Consider the following 14,262-nt stretch of genomic DNA (forward strand, 5'->3'; position numbering starts at 1 on the left):
AAGGGCATTGAGATCAATATTTTATTGTAATATAATTTTATTATAAGTTTATTTTTTTTTATAAATTTATTATTATCCCATTATTTCTTGAATTAGAATTATAATATCATATACTCCCCTGTGACCAGTATTCAGTTACTAGATTTTTCTCATTCCCCCCCTCCCCATTTCTTTTTCTTTTTCTCTAGCTCAATTAACTGGTCATATCTCAATTTTATTTTAATTCTTATTTAATTTATTTTAACTGTATACATGGAGATGCCTTTAGAATTTTCAGTACTGTAAAATGGTTCAGGTCCAGTTGCTCCTTATTCTATAATTAATATATAATATATATACTGTACTGTGTGTGTGTGTGTGTATATACATATATATATATGTGTGTGTATACAGTAGGGATTAGCTGAACAACCCCCGGTTCGATTCGCAGCAGAACACGCGAACACCGTTAAAGTCTATGGGACACGAACGTGAAAAATTGAAAGTGCTAATTTTAAGGGTTAATATGCAAGTTATTGTCATAAAAAGTGTTTGGGGACCCGGGTCCTGCCCCAGGGGACATGTATCAATGCAAAAAAAAGTTTTAAAAACGTCCGTTTTTTCGGGAGCAGTGATTTTAATAATGCTCCCGAACAATGAACAAAGTGAAACATTCCTTTAAATTTCCTACCTGGGGGGTGTCTATAGTATACCTGTAAAGTGGCGCATTTTCCCCATGTTTACAACAGTCCCTGCACAAAATGACGCCCCAGAACAGCCATGGGGAAGTCCCTGTGCGTCAGAGGGGGGCGGGGTCAGCCAGGAACGTCACCATGTGGCCCCGCCCTTAATCATATAAGAACTGTCAAAGCGAAGATGCGTCATGTGGTGAGTGCCTCCCATGGAGGCGGGTCGGTCGCGACTGTTTTTTTTTTTCTTTTTCGGTCCGTTGACAGAGCGAGAGAAGAAGATGAATGGACTTCGTAGGACATTTCTATTTTTTTATTTTTTAATAAAGGACTTGTCCCAAGCTGTGTCATGTCTTTTGTGCCATTTTGACACTTTTTTTGTGAAATGGTAGGGGTACATTTGTACCCCGTTACCATTTCGCACGGGGGGGAGGCTGGGATCTGGGGGTCCCCATGTTAAAGGGGGCTTCCAGATTCTGATAAACCTGAAGGGTCTGGTATGGATTTTGAGGGGGACCCCTACGCCATTAAAAAAAAAAAAAAATTGGCGCAGGGTTCCCCTTAATATCCATACCAGACCTGAAGGGCCTGGTATGGAATTTGGGGGGACCCCCACGCAATTTTTTTATAAATTTTGGTTTGGGGTTCCCATTAATATGCATACCAGACCCAATGGACTGGGGGGATCCCATGCCGTTTTTTTTCAATGACTTTTATCTGTATTGCCGAGACCCGACAATTCACTATAGCCGCTATTACTTTTAAATGGCTTTTTTTCCTTTAGAAATGTCATTTTGTGCAGGGACTGTTCTAAACACGGGAAAAATTAGCCACTTTACAGGCATACTATAGACAGCCCCCAGGTACGAAATTTAAAGGAATATTTCACTTTTATTGTTTCACTATAAAAGTGATTAAAATCACTGTTCCCGAAAAAACGGCCGTTTTTAAAACTTTTTTTTGCATTAATACATGTCCCCTAGAGCAGGACCCAGGTCCCCAAAACTTTTTATGGCAATAACTTGCATATTAACCTTTAAAATTAGCACTTTTGATTTCTTTTAAAGACTTTTAAAGGGTGTTCCAACACCCCAAATTGTTCGCTATTCGGCGAACACCCGATGTTACGTTCGACTCGAACATCGGGCTCATCCCTAGTATACACCTGTGTCAGTGTAAATGGTAGTTTATAATACAAATATTTTTGAGACTTTTAAACTATTATTATTATTATCTTTTAGACACTAATGTCAGATAATCATGGTTCTACTGATTGTCTGGTGTAAGTATTATAGTTTGTGTAGAATTTTTATAACAGTTTTAAATTAGCCTTATATGTTGGCTGATTAGACATCACGGTACTTTGCCGTGTCATTGTATGATGTTTAAAGTTGCTATGGTTACTGGCCATGCAAGCTGCTCAGTACCATGTATGGTATATTAAACCCACTCAAAGATAGCCACCAGCAAAGCCTGAGGAAGAAGCACGCATGCTCCGAACGCGAAGCACCGCCCACTAACCCTGTACCCAGAAGTGGCGTTGTCACAGAGCACCCCCAATCCTCGCTCCAGCTATCCAGAAGCGCTGTGAGCCAACAGTGCAGCCGAATTGTGGCCGGACAACAGATCACCTCCATCGTCAGCCAGTGACGCCAAGCCCCCCCCCCGGGACAGCACGGATGAACACACATATGATACACCCATGCTGGAAAATGTTGCTCGTTTGTGAGTGTTCCCATGCTTATTTTTAACTATTAAAATAGTAGGATTTTTATAACAGCTTCCCTGTAAAATCCTTTTCTTGGAGTACATCACAGGACACAGAGCCACAGTAATTACTGTATGGGTTATATAGGCACCTTTAGGTGATGGACACTGGCACACCCTAGGCAGGAAGTTTAACTCCCTATATAACCCCTCCCCTTACCGGGAGTACCTCAGTTTTGTAGCAAAGCAATACACGTGTAACCAGAAAGAGGGGATAGACCTCTATGTCCCATGATGTACTCCAAGAAAAGGATTTTACAGGTAAGCTGTTATAAAAATCCTATTTTCTTTATCGTACATCACGGGACACAGAGTCACAGTAATTACTGCATGGGATGTCCCAGAGCAATGCTATCTGAGGGGAGGGAGACACAAACAAAAAAAATAGGGTGCAATCAGACCTGAGGACCTATACTGCTGCCTGCAGCACACTGCGCCCAAAGGCGATATCCTCATGCCTTCTTACATCCACCTGATAGAATCTGGTGAATGTATGGACTAAAGACCAAGTTGCGGCCTTGCAGATTTGAGCCATGGAGGCTTGGTGATGCACTGCCCACAAAGAACTAACAGCCCTGGCGGAGTGCGCTTTGATTTGAAAAGGTGGAACTTTCCTCTTCAAACCATAAGCTTGAATAATTACTTGCCGAATCCACTTAGCAATACTAGATTTCGACGTTGCCGGTCCTTTTCTAGGACCTTCAAGCAACACAAACAAAACATCCGTTTTCCGAATCTGAGCAGTCGCCTCCAAATAAATTTTGACTGCTCTCACTACATCCAGAGAATGTAGTGACTTTTCTTCCGTAGAACAGGGTTCTGGAAATAATGAAGATAGAACAATATCCTGGTTTAGATGAAAACCTGAAACCACCTTCGGCAGAAAGCTAGGATGAGGACGCAATACCACTCTATCTTTGTGAATAATTAAATATGGCTCTTTACAAGAAAGAGCAGGCAATTCTGATACCCTTCTTGCAGAAGACATGGCTACCAGAAAAACTAGCTTCCTTGTCAAAAGGACCAAGGGAAGAGATCGTTTCTGTAATGCCCACAGAACTAAATTCAAGTTCCAAGGGTTCAGGGGTGACCTAACCAGTGGATTAAGCCGCGTTACCCTCTGTATAAAGCTATGGACCAAAGAATGCAAAGCAAGTGGTCGTTGAAACAATACCGATAAGGCTGAGACCTGGCCTCTGATAGTACTCAAGGCCAGCTTCATCTCTAACCCCATTTGCAGAAAGGCAAGGATTCTACCTATGAAAAAGCATGGCTACAAACTGAAAATGGAGTTTTTCTACTCCAAGCGCACTCGAAGCGCAGATATTTCTGGTGAGCGGGGAAAATAGGCACATGCAGGTATGCATCCTTGACATCGATTGATGCCAGAAGTTCTACTTGTAGGATGGAGACAACAGATCAGATTGATTCCATGCGAAAAGAGTGGATATTTAGGAATCGGTTTAGATCCTTGCGATCTAGAATGGGTCTGACATCTCCATTTGGATTTGGCACCGTGAAAAGGTTGGAATAAAACCCCAACCCCTGCTCCTTCATGGGGTCCGCCATGATCACTTTTTGAGACAAAAGTTGGTCTAATGCTTGAAAGAGAGACTTCTTTTTCTCTGGATCTTTGGGGACGTTTGACCTGAGGAAACGAGGAGACGGAAGGAGACGGAAATTCTGGGAACTCTAGTTTGTAACCTAGAGCTATTGTGGAGACCAGCCATCTGTCTTGAAACTCTTCCTGCCAGACCCTTGAGAACTGCAGAAGTCTTCCCCCCACTCGGCCGAGCGGGGGCGCCCCTTCATAAAGAGGCTTTAGTGTTCTGTCTTGTAGGTTTCCTCCCCCAGGACTTCTTTAGTCCCTGGGGTTGACCCTGAGGTTTACCTCTTGAACCTGACTGTGGAGGCCGTCACGACTGCCTGGAGGCTGATGCCCCTGGCCCTGGAGAAGGAGCTCGTTTAAATGAGGGACGTTTACTCCTTTTCTTAACTGGCAAAAGGGTACTTTTTCCAACTGATATTTTTTGGATATATTTGTCCAAATCATCCCCAAACAGCCTTTCACCACGGAAAGGAAAACCAACCAGGAGTTTTTTTGCATGGCGCTTCGGCTGACCAATTTTTCAACCATAAGATTCTACGCATATGCACCAACCCAAGCGTAAGGCGAGAGGTCTGAAGAATAGAATCTCTGATTGCGTCAATTGCTCTACACAAAGCCCCTGGCAGCCAGCTCTGCTAAATCCTGTGCCTGCTGCTCAGGGAAAACCTTGAGCACCTGTTTCAAGTGGTCTCTCAAGGATTGGCATACCCCAATTACCGCCACTGCAGGTTGAGCTACTGAACCTGCCAAAGAGAAAATGTTCTTCAATAGGAATTCCAATTTTTATCGGTTGGATCCCTAAGCATTTGTGCATTGTCAACCGGACAAGTTAAACTTTTATTCAGAGAATATAGCAGCGTCAATTGCTGGTATACCCCATCTTAGTAAATATTTCCTCCATAGGATAAAGTGTTGAAAACGTTTTAGGAGGGAAAAAATGGGTGATCCCACTCAGAATACTTAAGCTTTTCCAGCACTGAATAGACAGAAAAGGCATGCAAAGCTTGAGGAGGCTTTAGTGAACCCAAACAAGAAGTGGGCTTTTCAACAGACTCAGTAAAGGGTAGCTTAAATGTGGAGCGGACCATTTCAGTAAGAGATTGCACCAGCAATTTCTTAGCTTGTGAAGCTGAAGAAGGTCCTTCCCCACTTGATCCCTCAGAAGAGCAGTCATCAGCCTCTTCACGGTCCCCTGAAGGGAATTCATCTTCCCCCTCCCACTGTTCCTCTGTTTGAGGGTCCTGGGTGGTAGAAGGGGACCTAAGGCATTTTCTCCCATTCTGGGAAGATGCGATTTAAAGCCTCTAACATTTCCTCCAATCCAATCATGGCTGAGGAGAAAACCTCCTCAGTAATATAGACAGGGGCTGAGATGTCGGAAGCAGTTGCAACCCCTGACGAACCCGATGGCTCACTCTGACTAGCCTCCCTAGGTCTTTCAGGGGGGGATGGTGATGCAGAGGCAGGGTCCTCAGAGCCTTAGGGAGATCCCTTTGAGCCCTTGTTTTTTTAGGTATTTGTACCTCCCCTTCTGACCATAGTGCTAAGCACAAATGCAAAGGTACTGCCAAAAATGCACCAACTGCTGAGCAAATAGTCCAGCAACTGCCGCTGCTATTAATGCTCAGCCTGATGCTATGTAAACGAGCCTTGGGAATGCCTGTTTCACTAACACTCACATGCCCCCATCTGCTCTGTGTCCCTCCGTCAGCTGAATGCACCTGCAGAAGGTACATTCATAGCCTACACAGCCCCGCGCTGTGGACGCCGAAGCACGCCGACACCGCGCTAAGCCCGGCCCCCTTTCTCTGACTTCCCACCGCGCCCCCCCCGCTCTGACTAGCCTCCCTAGGCCTTTCAGGGGGGGATGGTGATGCAGAGGCAGGGTCCTCAGAGTTTGAGGGAGATCCCTTTGAGCCCTTGTTTTTTAAGGTATTTGTACCTCCTCTTCTGACCATAGTGCTAAGCACAAATGCAGAAGTACTGCCAAAAATGCACCCACTGCTGAGAAAATACTCCAGCAACTGCTGCTGTTATTAATGCTCAGCCTGATGCTAAGTAAATGTGCCTTGGGAATGCCTGTTTCACTAACACTCACATGCCCCCGTCTGCTCTGTGTCCCTCCGTCAGCTGAATGCACCTGCAAAAGGTGCATTTATAGCCTACACAGCCCTGCGTTGTGGACACTGTAGCATGCCGACGCCGTGCTATGCCCCGCCCCCCTTTCTCTGACTTCCCACCGCACCCCCTCACTCCTTTCCAACAAGATTCTGATACGACCGGATCCCATGTGGGGGGAGGGTGGGGTGGAGGAGAGGAGGAGAGCCGATGGAAGGAGAACTGCCATACTATGGCGGTGGCAGCAGGAGTGGCGTGGCATACCGCCGACTGTTCCGTGCTCCCTCTGCCTCCTGGGGAGAGAAGAAAAAACTTCTGTCCAGGTGGGTGATGTTTAAAAAGAAAACCCCCCCTTCCAACATCTTACCTGAGGCATGGGACTGGAGGAAGCCTGCAGCTTCTACTGACACAGAGCGAGACTGACAAGCATGGAACAGGTACGTGCTCTTGACAGCCCCCAGTGGCGACTTTAGGCATGACAACATATACTTAAAGGAGAAAACCCATAAGTATTAAAAAAATTCCTTAGGAATCTCTACTTACCTTATCCGGCTGCAGGGTTCAGTGGTAAACCAAACAAACCCAATCTTCACCCCTCATGTCAGGCTCCGTTAAAAAACCTTCAAGGACCGGGGCCTCTTTTTATCGGGGGTTCCATACCCTTGGACCCGTATAGCACCCCGCCAGGATATATGGCTGAAAAAAATCAAAGCACTGGATCCCAGGGTCCAGCTCTCTAAAAAGAGAAGCGTTACAGGCAAAACCTCGTTTCTTCCGACACAAGGCACGGGTACCATTCAATTTGACCTAAAAAGACACTTTGAATGCATCCGGCTGCATGGCTTGCCACAGCAAGGACTACTCTAGTGGAGCACAGCACATCTTTACTCGTGACCAACACCTAAGACACTGGCGAAAAAACTAAGGTACTCCTGGTAAGGGGAGGGGTTATATAGGGAGTTAAACTTCTCGTCTAGGGTGTGCCAGTGTCCATCACCTAAAGGTGCCTATATAACCCATACAGTAATTACTGTGGCTCTGTGTCCCATGATCTACGATAAAGAAAATCAACTTGCTGCACTTAGAGGGCGCTGTTCTTTGTCTTTCCTATGTTTCAGAGCCTCTTCTAACTTTTGAATCGGCAGCCTTCTGAAGACAGCATATTATTCTCCTCAAACGGACATATTGATTTATGTCGACTTGTTTTATTGCCCAGCCCATTCCATCTTGCTAGTAATACACAGCTATATCCAAAGTGCACCATATTACCCAATTGTTTCTAGATCCCTCAGAGGGAGGTGATCTAGACCAGAAACGGAATTCTGTCACTTTCCCCTGATTTGTCTTACTTGTCTCTATTCATTGGGCCCTGAACTCCTATCAAGTAGCTGCATATGTGGACTTTAGGACAGCCGGGAATTTCATGGAGCAGTCTGTGGCCGCTGAATTGGCATTCCTCTCGTTCCCTTGGTAAAGCCCCTCTCGTTATCTGTAGTCGATGGCTCTACCTTGGCCTTAGGACCTCTACAATTCCAAACTACCCCCATAACTATGCATGTTGATGTTCTTCATCATGAGGAAATCCTTCCTGATCTTTCCTAAATCTTCTAATCTCATCATTCTTGGACTGTCGTGGTTGCAAACACATTCACCATATTTAGATTGGAACTCTGGTCAGGTGTTGTCATGGAGCACCCAATGCCTTCAGACTTGTCTCCCTAAGGCGTTCCCAGCTCTCTCTGTACCCATGGCTAAGGTCACCCCCTCTCTGACGTCAACATTATCAGACCTTCCCAGATGTCTTTTTTAAAAAGCTGCTCTCCTGCCTACTCCTACTGCAAGCCCTCTTCCGGTGCTGTCCACTTCTAGTTTCTTACCCTCTTTGCTGCCTAAACCACCAGTCCCTTTACTTACTGTACAGCTCAGAGCTCCAACTCTGCTATCATCTGGATGGGTAGAGGCCTCAACATCTGTGACGTCTGTACCACCTGATGTCTCAGCTTCATGTACCCTGTCTGCTGAGACCCCAGCACCCTTACTCCCTTCAGCTGCTTTGGACCCTGCCATGGTTCCCACATTAGTAGCTTCAGTGCCAACCCCAGGTCCCTGTTCAGCACAGCCTTTCATGCCCTCTGTACAAACTAAAGCCTCAACTCCTATTCTATTACCTTTGCTAACAGCCCCCCACTCCCACACCTGTGTCCTCGCTGCAAGCCATCTTACCAGACCCTTCATCTTGGTTACCGGTGTCTGCTCCAGCCCAAGCACCTGACTTATCTTTTCCCATTCTTGCTGCCAAGAACTTGCATCTGACAGCTTCCAAGTACAAAGTAGCTACTGATCGTCTGCATCATGTGAGTTCCAAATCTTTACTTGGTGACGACGTCTGGCTCTCTGCTGAGAATATCCGTTTTAGAGTACCCTCTGTGAAAATTACTCCTTATATCACTTGTCCTGAGGGAAGACATGGGACATCTTCTACAGGTGTTTATGCCCCCTATTTGGTGAGACCCTTTCATCTGAACTTTCCTCTCAAGCCTGACCCTAAATGGATGGGTAGGACTCGTAAGGGGGGGGGGGTAATGTCACGGTCTAGCCTGCAGATTTTTGTTTGCTGTTTGTGAAATTGTTACCTCCTTGCTGCAGGGTTCTGCTAGTTCTGTGACTCCATTTCACATGTGGTGTTTGGCTTCTCTGTTCACCTTTGGGCGTCACCTACTCCACTGTGGGTTTATATCCTTTTCCCTTCTATTACTTCCTGGGTCACCCCCTTGTTTGCTTCCCTATATATGCACATGCTCAGTGCAGTGCTCCTTGCCTGAGCAACTTCTCAGAGCTCCTATTTGCTTGTCTCTTGTGTATCCTGTACCTGAGTACCCATATACTGACCCTGGCTTCGTTTATCATCAATGCTTGTTCGCTACACACCCTGACCTCGGCTTGTCTCCTGGATTTCCTGTTTTCTTCTGCTGCTTGTACTCTGCACACACGTGCAGTCTCCGCATCCTCAGCTGGGCGTACCTGGGGGCCGCGACCTGGTTCCAGCTTGCTGCAAGTCCATCCCCATCATCAGGGGCTCTGGTGCAGAAGCAGGCTGGGGCTTAGACTCCATGCCCTGGGAAACCCAGAGTTGGCGATCTACAAGGGCTCGCTTCCACAGACGCTTGACACGTAAATAGCAAAAATGACACCCCAAAATACATTCTGCTAATCGTCCTGAGTATGGTGATACCACACGTGTGAGAATTTTACACAACCTGACCACATACAGAGGCCCAACATTCAATTAGCACCTTCAGGTGTTCTAGGAGGATAAATTACACATCTAATTTTCTGACAACTTATTACACTTTGGAAGGCTCTGGAGCATCAGGACAATGGAAACGGCCACAAAACAACCCCATTTTGGAAAGCAAACACTTCAACATATATTCTACGAGGCATAATGAGTCTTTTGAACATGTAATTTTTTTTCACAAGTTTTTGGAATATGTGGAAAGAAAATGAAAACGCATTTTTTTAACACAAAGTTATCCATTTATAGTATATTTCTAGCACATAGCATGTACATACCAAAAATTACATCCCAAAATACATTCTGCTACTCCTCCTGAGTATGAAGATACCACATCTGTGAGACTGAGACTTTTACACAGACGGGCCACTTAGAGAGGCCCGACATGCAAGGAGCATCGTCAGGTATTCTAGGGACATAAATTAAACATCTAATTTCCTGACAACCTATCATTTTTGAAGGCCCTTTATATTTCTAACACATAGCTTGTAAATACCAAGAATTACACTCATAGATACAGTCAGGTCCATAAATATTGGGACATCGACACAATCCTAATCTTTTTGGCTCTATACACCACCACAATGGATCTGAAATGAAACGAGCAAGATGTGCTTTAACTGCAGACTGTCAGCTTTAATTGGAGGGTATTTACATCCAAATCAGGTGAACGGTGTAGGAATTACAACAGTTTGTATATGTGCCTCCCACTTTTTAAGGGACCAAAAGTAATGGGACAGATTAACAATCATCCATCAAACTTTCACTTTTTAATACTTGGTTGCAAATGCTTTGCAGTCAATTACAGCCTGAAGTCTGGAACGCATAGACATCACCAGACGCTGGGTTTCATCCCTGGTGATACTCTGCCAGGCCTCTACTGCAACTGTCTTCAGTTCCTGCTTGTTCAATGCTTGTTCCTGCAGTTACTGCTTGTTCAATGTGGCCAGGCTGTGGAAGTCTGTAGTAGCGCCGCACTCAGGAGGAGTAGGAGAATCTATTTTGGGGTGTCATTTTTGGTATGTACATGCTATGTGTTAGAAATATTGTATAAATGGACAACTTTGTGTTAAAAAAAAAAATGCGTTTTAACCACTTCCCGCCTGCCGTCATATGACGTCCTTGACTTTGTGCGGGGATACCTGAATGATGCCTACAGCTACAGGCATCATTCAGATATCAGCTTTTTCAGCCGGCGATTTCCTACACCATAAGAATGATCATAGGAGCTGTTCCACTGCTTGATCCTTCTTACGGGAGGCGAGAGGGGACGTCCCCCCCCTTCTGTCACCCTCTGGTGCTTCTACCAACTCACCGCTACGATCGAAGCCAGGATCGTTTTTTTTATTATTTCAGGCTTCCCAGCCTAGAGGTGAGATGTGGGGTCTTATTGACCACATATCTCACTGTAAAGAGGACCTGTCATGCCATATTCCTATTACAAAGGATGTTTACATTCCTTGTAATAGGAATAAAAGTGATCAAAACAAAATTTTTTTGGAAAAAAGTGTCAAACTAAAATAAATAAAGTAAAATGAACAATAAAAAAAAAATTTTTTTTAAAGTGTCCCTGTCCGTGTGCTCACATGCAGAAGCGAACTCATATGTAAGTCCCGCCCACATATGAAAACGGTGTTCAAACCACACATGTGAGATATCGCTGCGATTGGTAGAGCGAGAGCAATAATTTTGGCCCTAGACCTCCTCTGTAACTCAAAACATGTAACCAGTAAAAAATTTTAAAGCGTCGCCTATGGGGATTTTTAAGTAGCGAAGTTTGGCGCCATTCCACGAGCGTGTGCAATTTTGAAGGGTGACATGTTAGGTATCTATTTACTCGGCATAACTTCATCTTTCACATTATGCAAAAACATTGGGCTAACTTTACTGTTTTGGTTTTTTTTAAAGCACAAAACTGTTTTTTTTCCAAAAAAAAGCATTCGAAATATTGCTGCACAAATACCGTGCGAGATAAAAAGTTGCAACAACCGCCATTGTATTCTCTAGGGTCTTTGCTAAAAAAACATATATAATGTTTTGGGGTTCTATGTAATTTTCTAGCAAATAAATGATGATTTTTACATGTAGGAGAGAAATGTCAGAATTGGCCTGGGTGCTCCAGAACGCCTGAAGGTGCTCCCTGCATGTTGAGTCTCTGTATGTGGCCACACTATGTAAAAGTTTCACACTTTTGGACTCTATAACTTTCACAAAGACCAAATAATATACACCAATTTGTACTTATTTTTACCAAAGATATGTAGCAGTATAAATTTTGGCCAAAATTTATGAAGAAAAATTACTAATTTGCTAAATTTTAGAAAAATTAATTTTTTTACCGAATTTTCAGTCTCTTTTCTTTTATGGCGCAAAAAATAAAAAAAAACAGCGGTGATTAAATACCACCAAAAGAAAGCTCTATTTGTGTGAAAAAAAGGACAAAAATTTCATATAGGTACAGTGTTGCATGACTGAGTAATTGTCATTCAAAATGTGAGAGCACCGAAAGCTGAAAATTGGTCTGGTTATTAAGGGGGTTTAAGTGCTCAGCGGTCAAGTGGTTAATGTTGCCAAATGTAAAGTTATGCACTTGGGGGGGCTAAAAACATGTATGATGGCTAAAAACATGCATCATACCTACTAGGAGGAGAACAGCTGGGGGAGTCAATGGTGGAAAAGGATCTGGGGGTTTTGGTAGATCATAAGCTCAATAATAGCATGCAATGCCAAGCTGCGGTTTCCAAAGCGAGTAAAGTCCTTTCTTGTATTAAGAGAGGTATGGACTCCAGAGAGAGAGATATCATTTTGCCCCTGTACAAATCATTAGTAAGACCTCATCTGGAATATGCAGTTCAGTTTTGGGCACCAGATCATAAAAAGGATATCGGGGAACTGGAGAAAGTGCAGAAAAGTGCAACCAAACTGATAAGAGGCATGGAGGACCTCAGCTATGAGGAAAGATTGGAGGAACTGAATTTATTCTCTCTTGAAAAGAGATTAAGGGGGATATGATCAACAGGTATAAATACATAGGTGGTCCATATAGTGAACTTGGTGGTGAGTTATTCACCTAAAGGTCATCACAGAGGACAAGGGGCACTCTTTATGTCTGGAGGAAAAGATATTATATCTCCAAACATGGAAAGGCTTCTTCACGGTAAGAGCTGTGAAATTGTGGAATAGGCTCCCTCAAAAACTGTTTTTTCAAAAGCCTGGATACCCCCCGCTAGCGGCCGAGAAAGGGTTAAATACCACCACAAAGCGCCTCTGCAGAGGTGCTTTGCCGGCGGTATAGCCGCGCCGTCCCATTGATTTCAATGGGCAGGAGCGGTAAGGGAGCGGTATACTCACGGCTCCGAAGATGCTGCTGGCAGGACTTTTTTTACCGTCCTGCCAGCGCATCGCTCCAGTGTGCAAGCCCTCGGGGCTTTCACACTGGAATGAAAGCAGCGGCACTTTCGGGGCAGTTTGCAGGCGTTATTATTAGCGCAATAGCGCCTGCAAACCGCCCCAGTGTGCAAGGGCTCTTAGAGTATTAAAGATAATGGTTACTAATTTTAAAATATTGTTTTATTACCAAAATTACATGACTAATCAACGGATTTGAGGAGGGGTTGGAGGGTGTTGAAGTGTTTCATGGTAGTCCACATGTAAGCAGGTGGCTACAAAAGGTTAATGTTTTTCTGCGGTGTTGTCACATGTTCTGCAGCTGTCTGTCTCAAACTGTGCTGGTTCTCCTGTCTGTGCTCATGTCTACAGGTTTACTGAGCTAGCCAGGTGCAAATTGATACAATGTATATGTGGTGTATCTGAGGAATTGATTGGCTAGATTTTCCTAACAATTTTCCAGAGATCCACATAAAAAGGGCTCACAAAGAAATGCCTTGAGGGAGCTGCTAGGAAACACGGTCAAGATGTAGGCTGTCGTCTGTCTGTACCCCTATTGCATACCTCCCAACATTTGGAGATGGGAATGAGGGACACCTACTAGCAAATGTATGTAGGTATAGGACACGCCCCTGCCACACCCCTTTAAAGGAGAATTAACCAAAAAAAAGGTTAATTAGATCCACAAGGGCTTTTTTTACCACTACTATTCCTTTATATTGGCTTTTAAAATTTACAAATGCAGCAATCTAGAATTGGGATGAAAAGTTCAGCACCAGGAAAGATAAAAAGTGCATTTTACATACAACTGGTTGGCTCTATATCAAGCAATGATGGAGGGAAAGCTTTTAATACATCTATGCTTCATATGTCTGGCATATAAGCTGTTTCTGGGGAGATGATTTGACAAAGCTACTTGATTTTATGTTATATACAGATGGAGATGAATTTGAGTCCAAAAAAGATCCTTGTATATAATCTACCCACCGGAGTTGGAGAAGAAGTCATCATGGATAAACTAGAGTTGTTTTTCGGGAAAAGTAAGAATGGAGGTGGGGAGGTGGACAAAAGAGAGTTCTTAGATGACTGCAGAAGTGCTATCCTCACTTTCATTGATAAAGAAGGTATGATTTTTTTTTTTTTTAAAGCAAACCTACCATGAAGAACTGTCCATTGATTTTAATATTGTATTCTCTGCTTTCACTGCATTGTTTAGAGCAGATAAATGTCCTTTCATTAGTGGGAAAACACAGACCATACTTTCTGTGAGTGAGGCTGGGTTCACACTGGTGCATCATTACACATCGCATGTGATTCGCACCGCACTGCTGTGCAGATCACATGTGATATCTGTGCGATGCAATTTCAGCCATACATATTGTACATTATTTGCATAGCATTCGCACCAAGATGGTGTA

General features: G+C 44.1%; 1 protein-coding gene across 2 annotated transcripts in view; it reads left to right on the forward strand.

The window, feature by feature from the left end:
* IFI35 (interferon induced protein 35) overlaps window positions 1-14,262 on the forward strand; it is a 216,155-nt gene that overhangs the window by 167,139 nt on the left and 34,754 nt on the right. For both annotated transcript variants that reach the window (XM_073608362.1, XM_073608361.1), the window contains one exon: window positions 13,782-13,968. In XM_073608362.1, coding sequence (XP_073464463.1) covers window positions 13,782-13,968 — 187 coding nt within the window. The remainder of the gene's footprint in view (window positions 1-13,781; window positions 13,969-14,262) is intronic.

The sequence above is a fragment of the Aquarana catesbeiana genome, linkage group LG12 (genome assembly GCF_042186555.1).
Source record: "Aquarana catesbeiana isolate 2022-GZ linkage group LG12, ASM4218655v1, whole genome shotgun sequence".
NCBI lineage: Eukaryota > Metazoa > Chordata > Amphibia > Anura > Ranidae > Aquarana > Aquarana catesbeiana.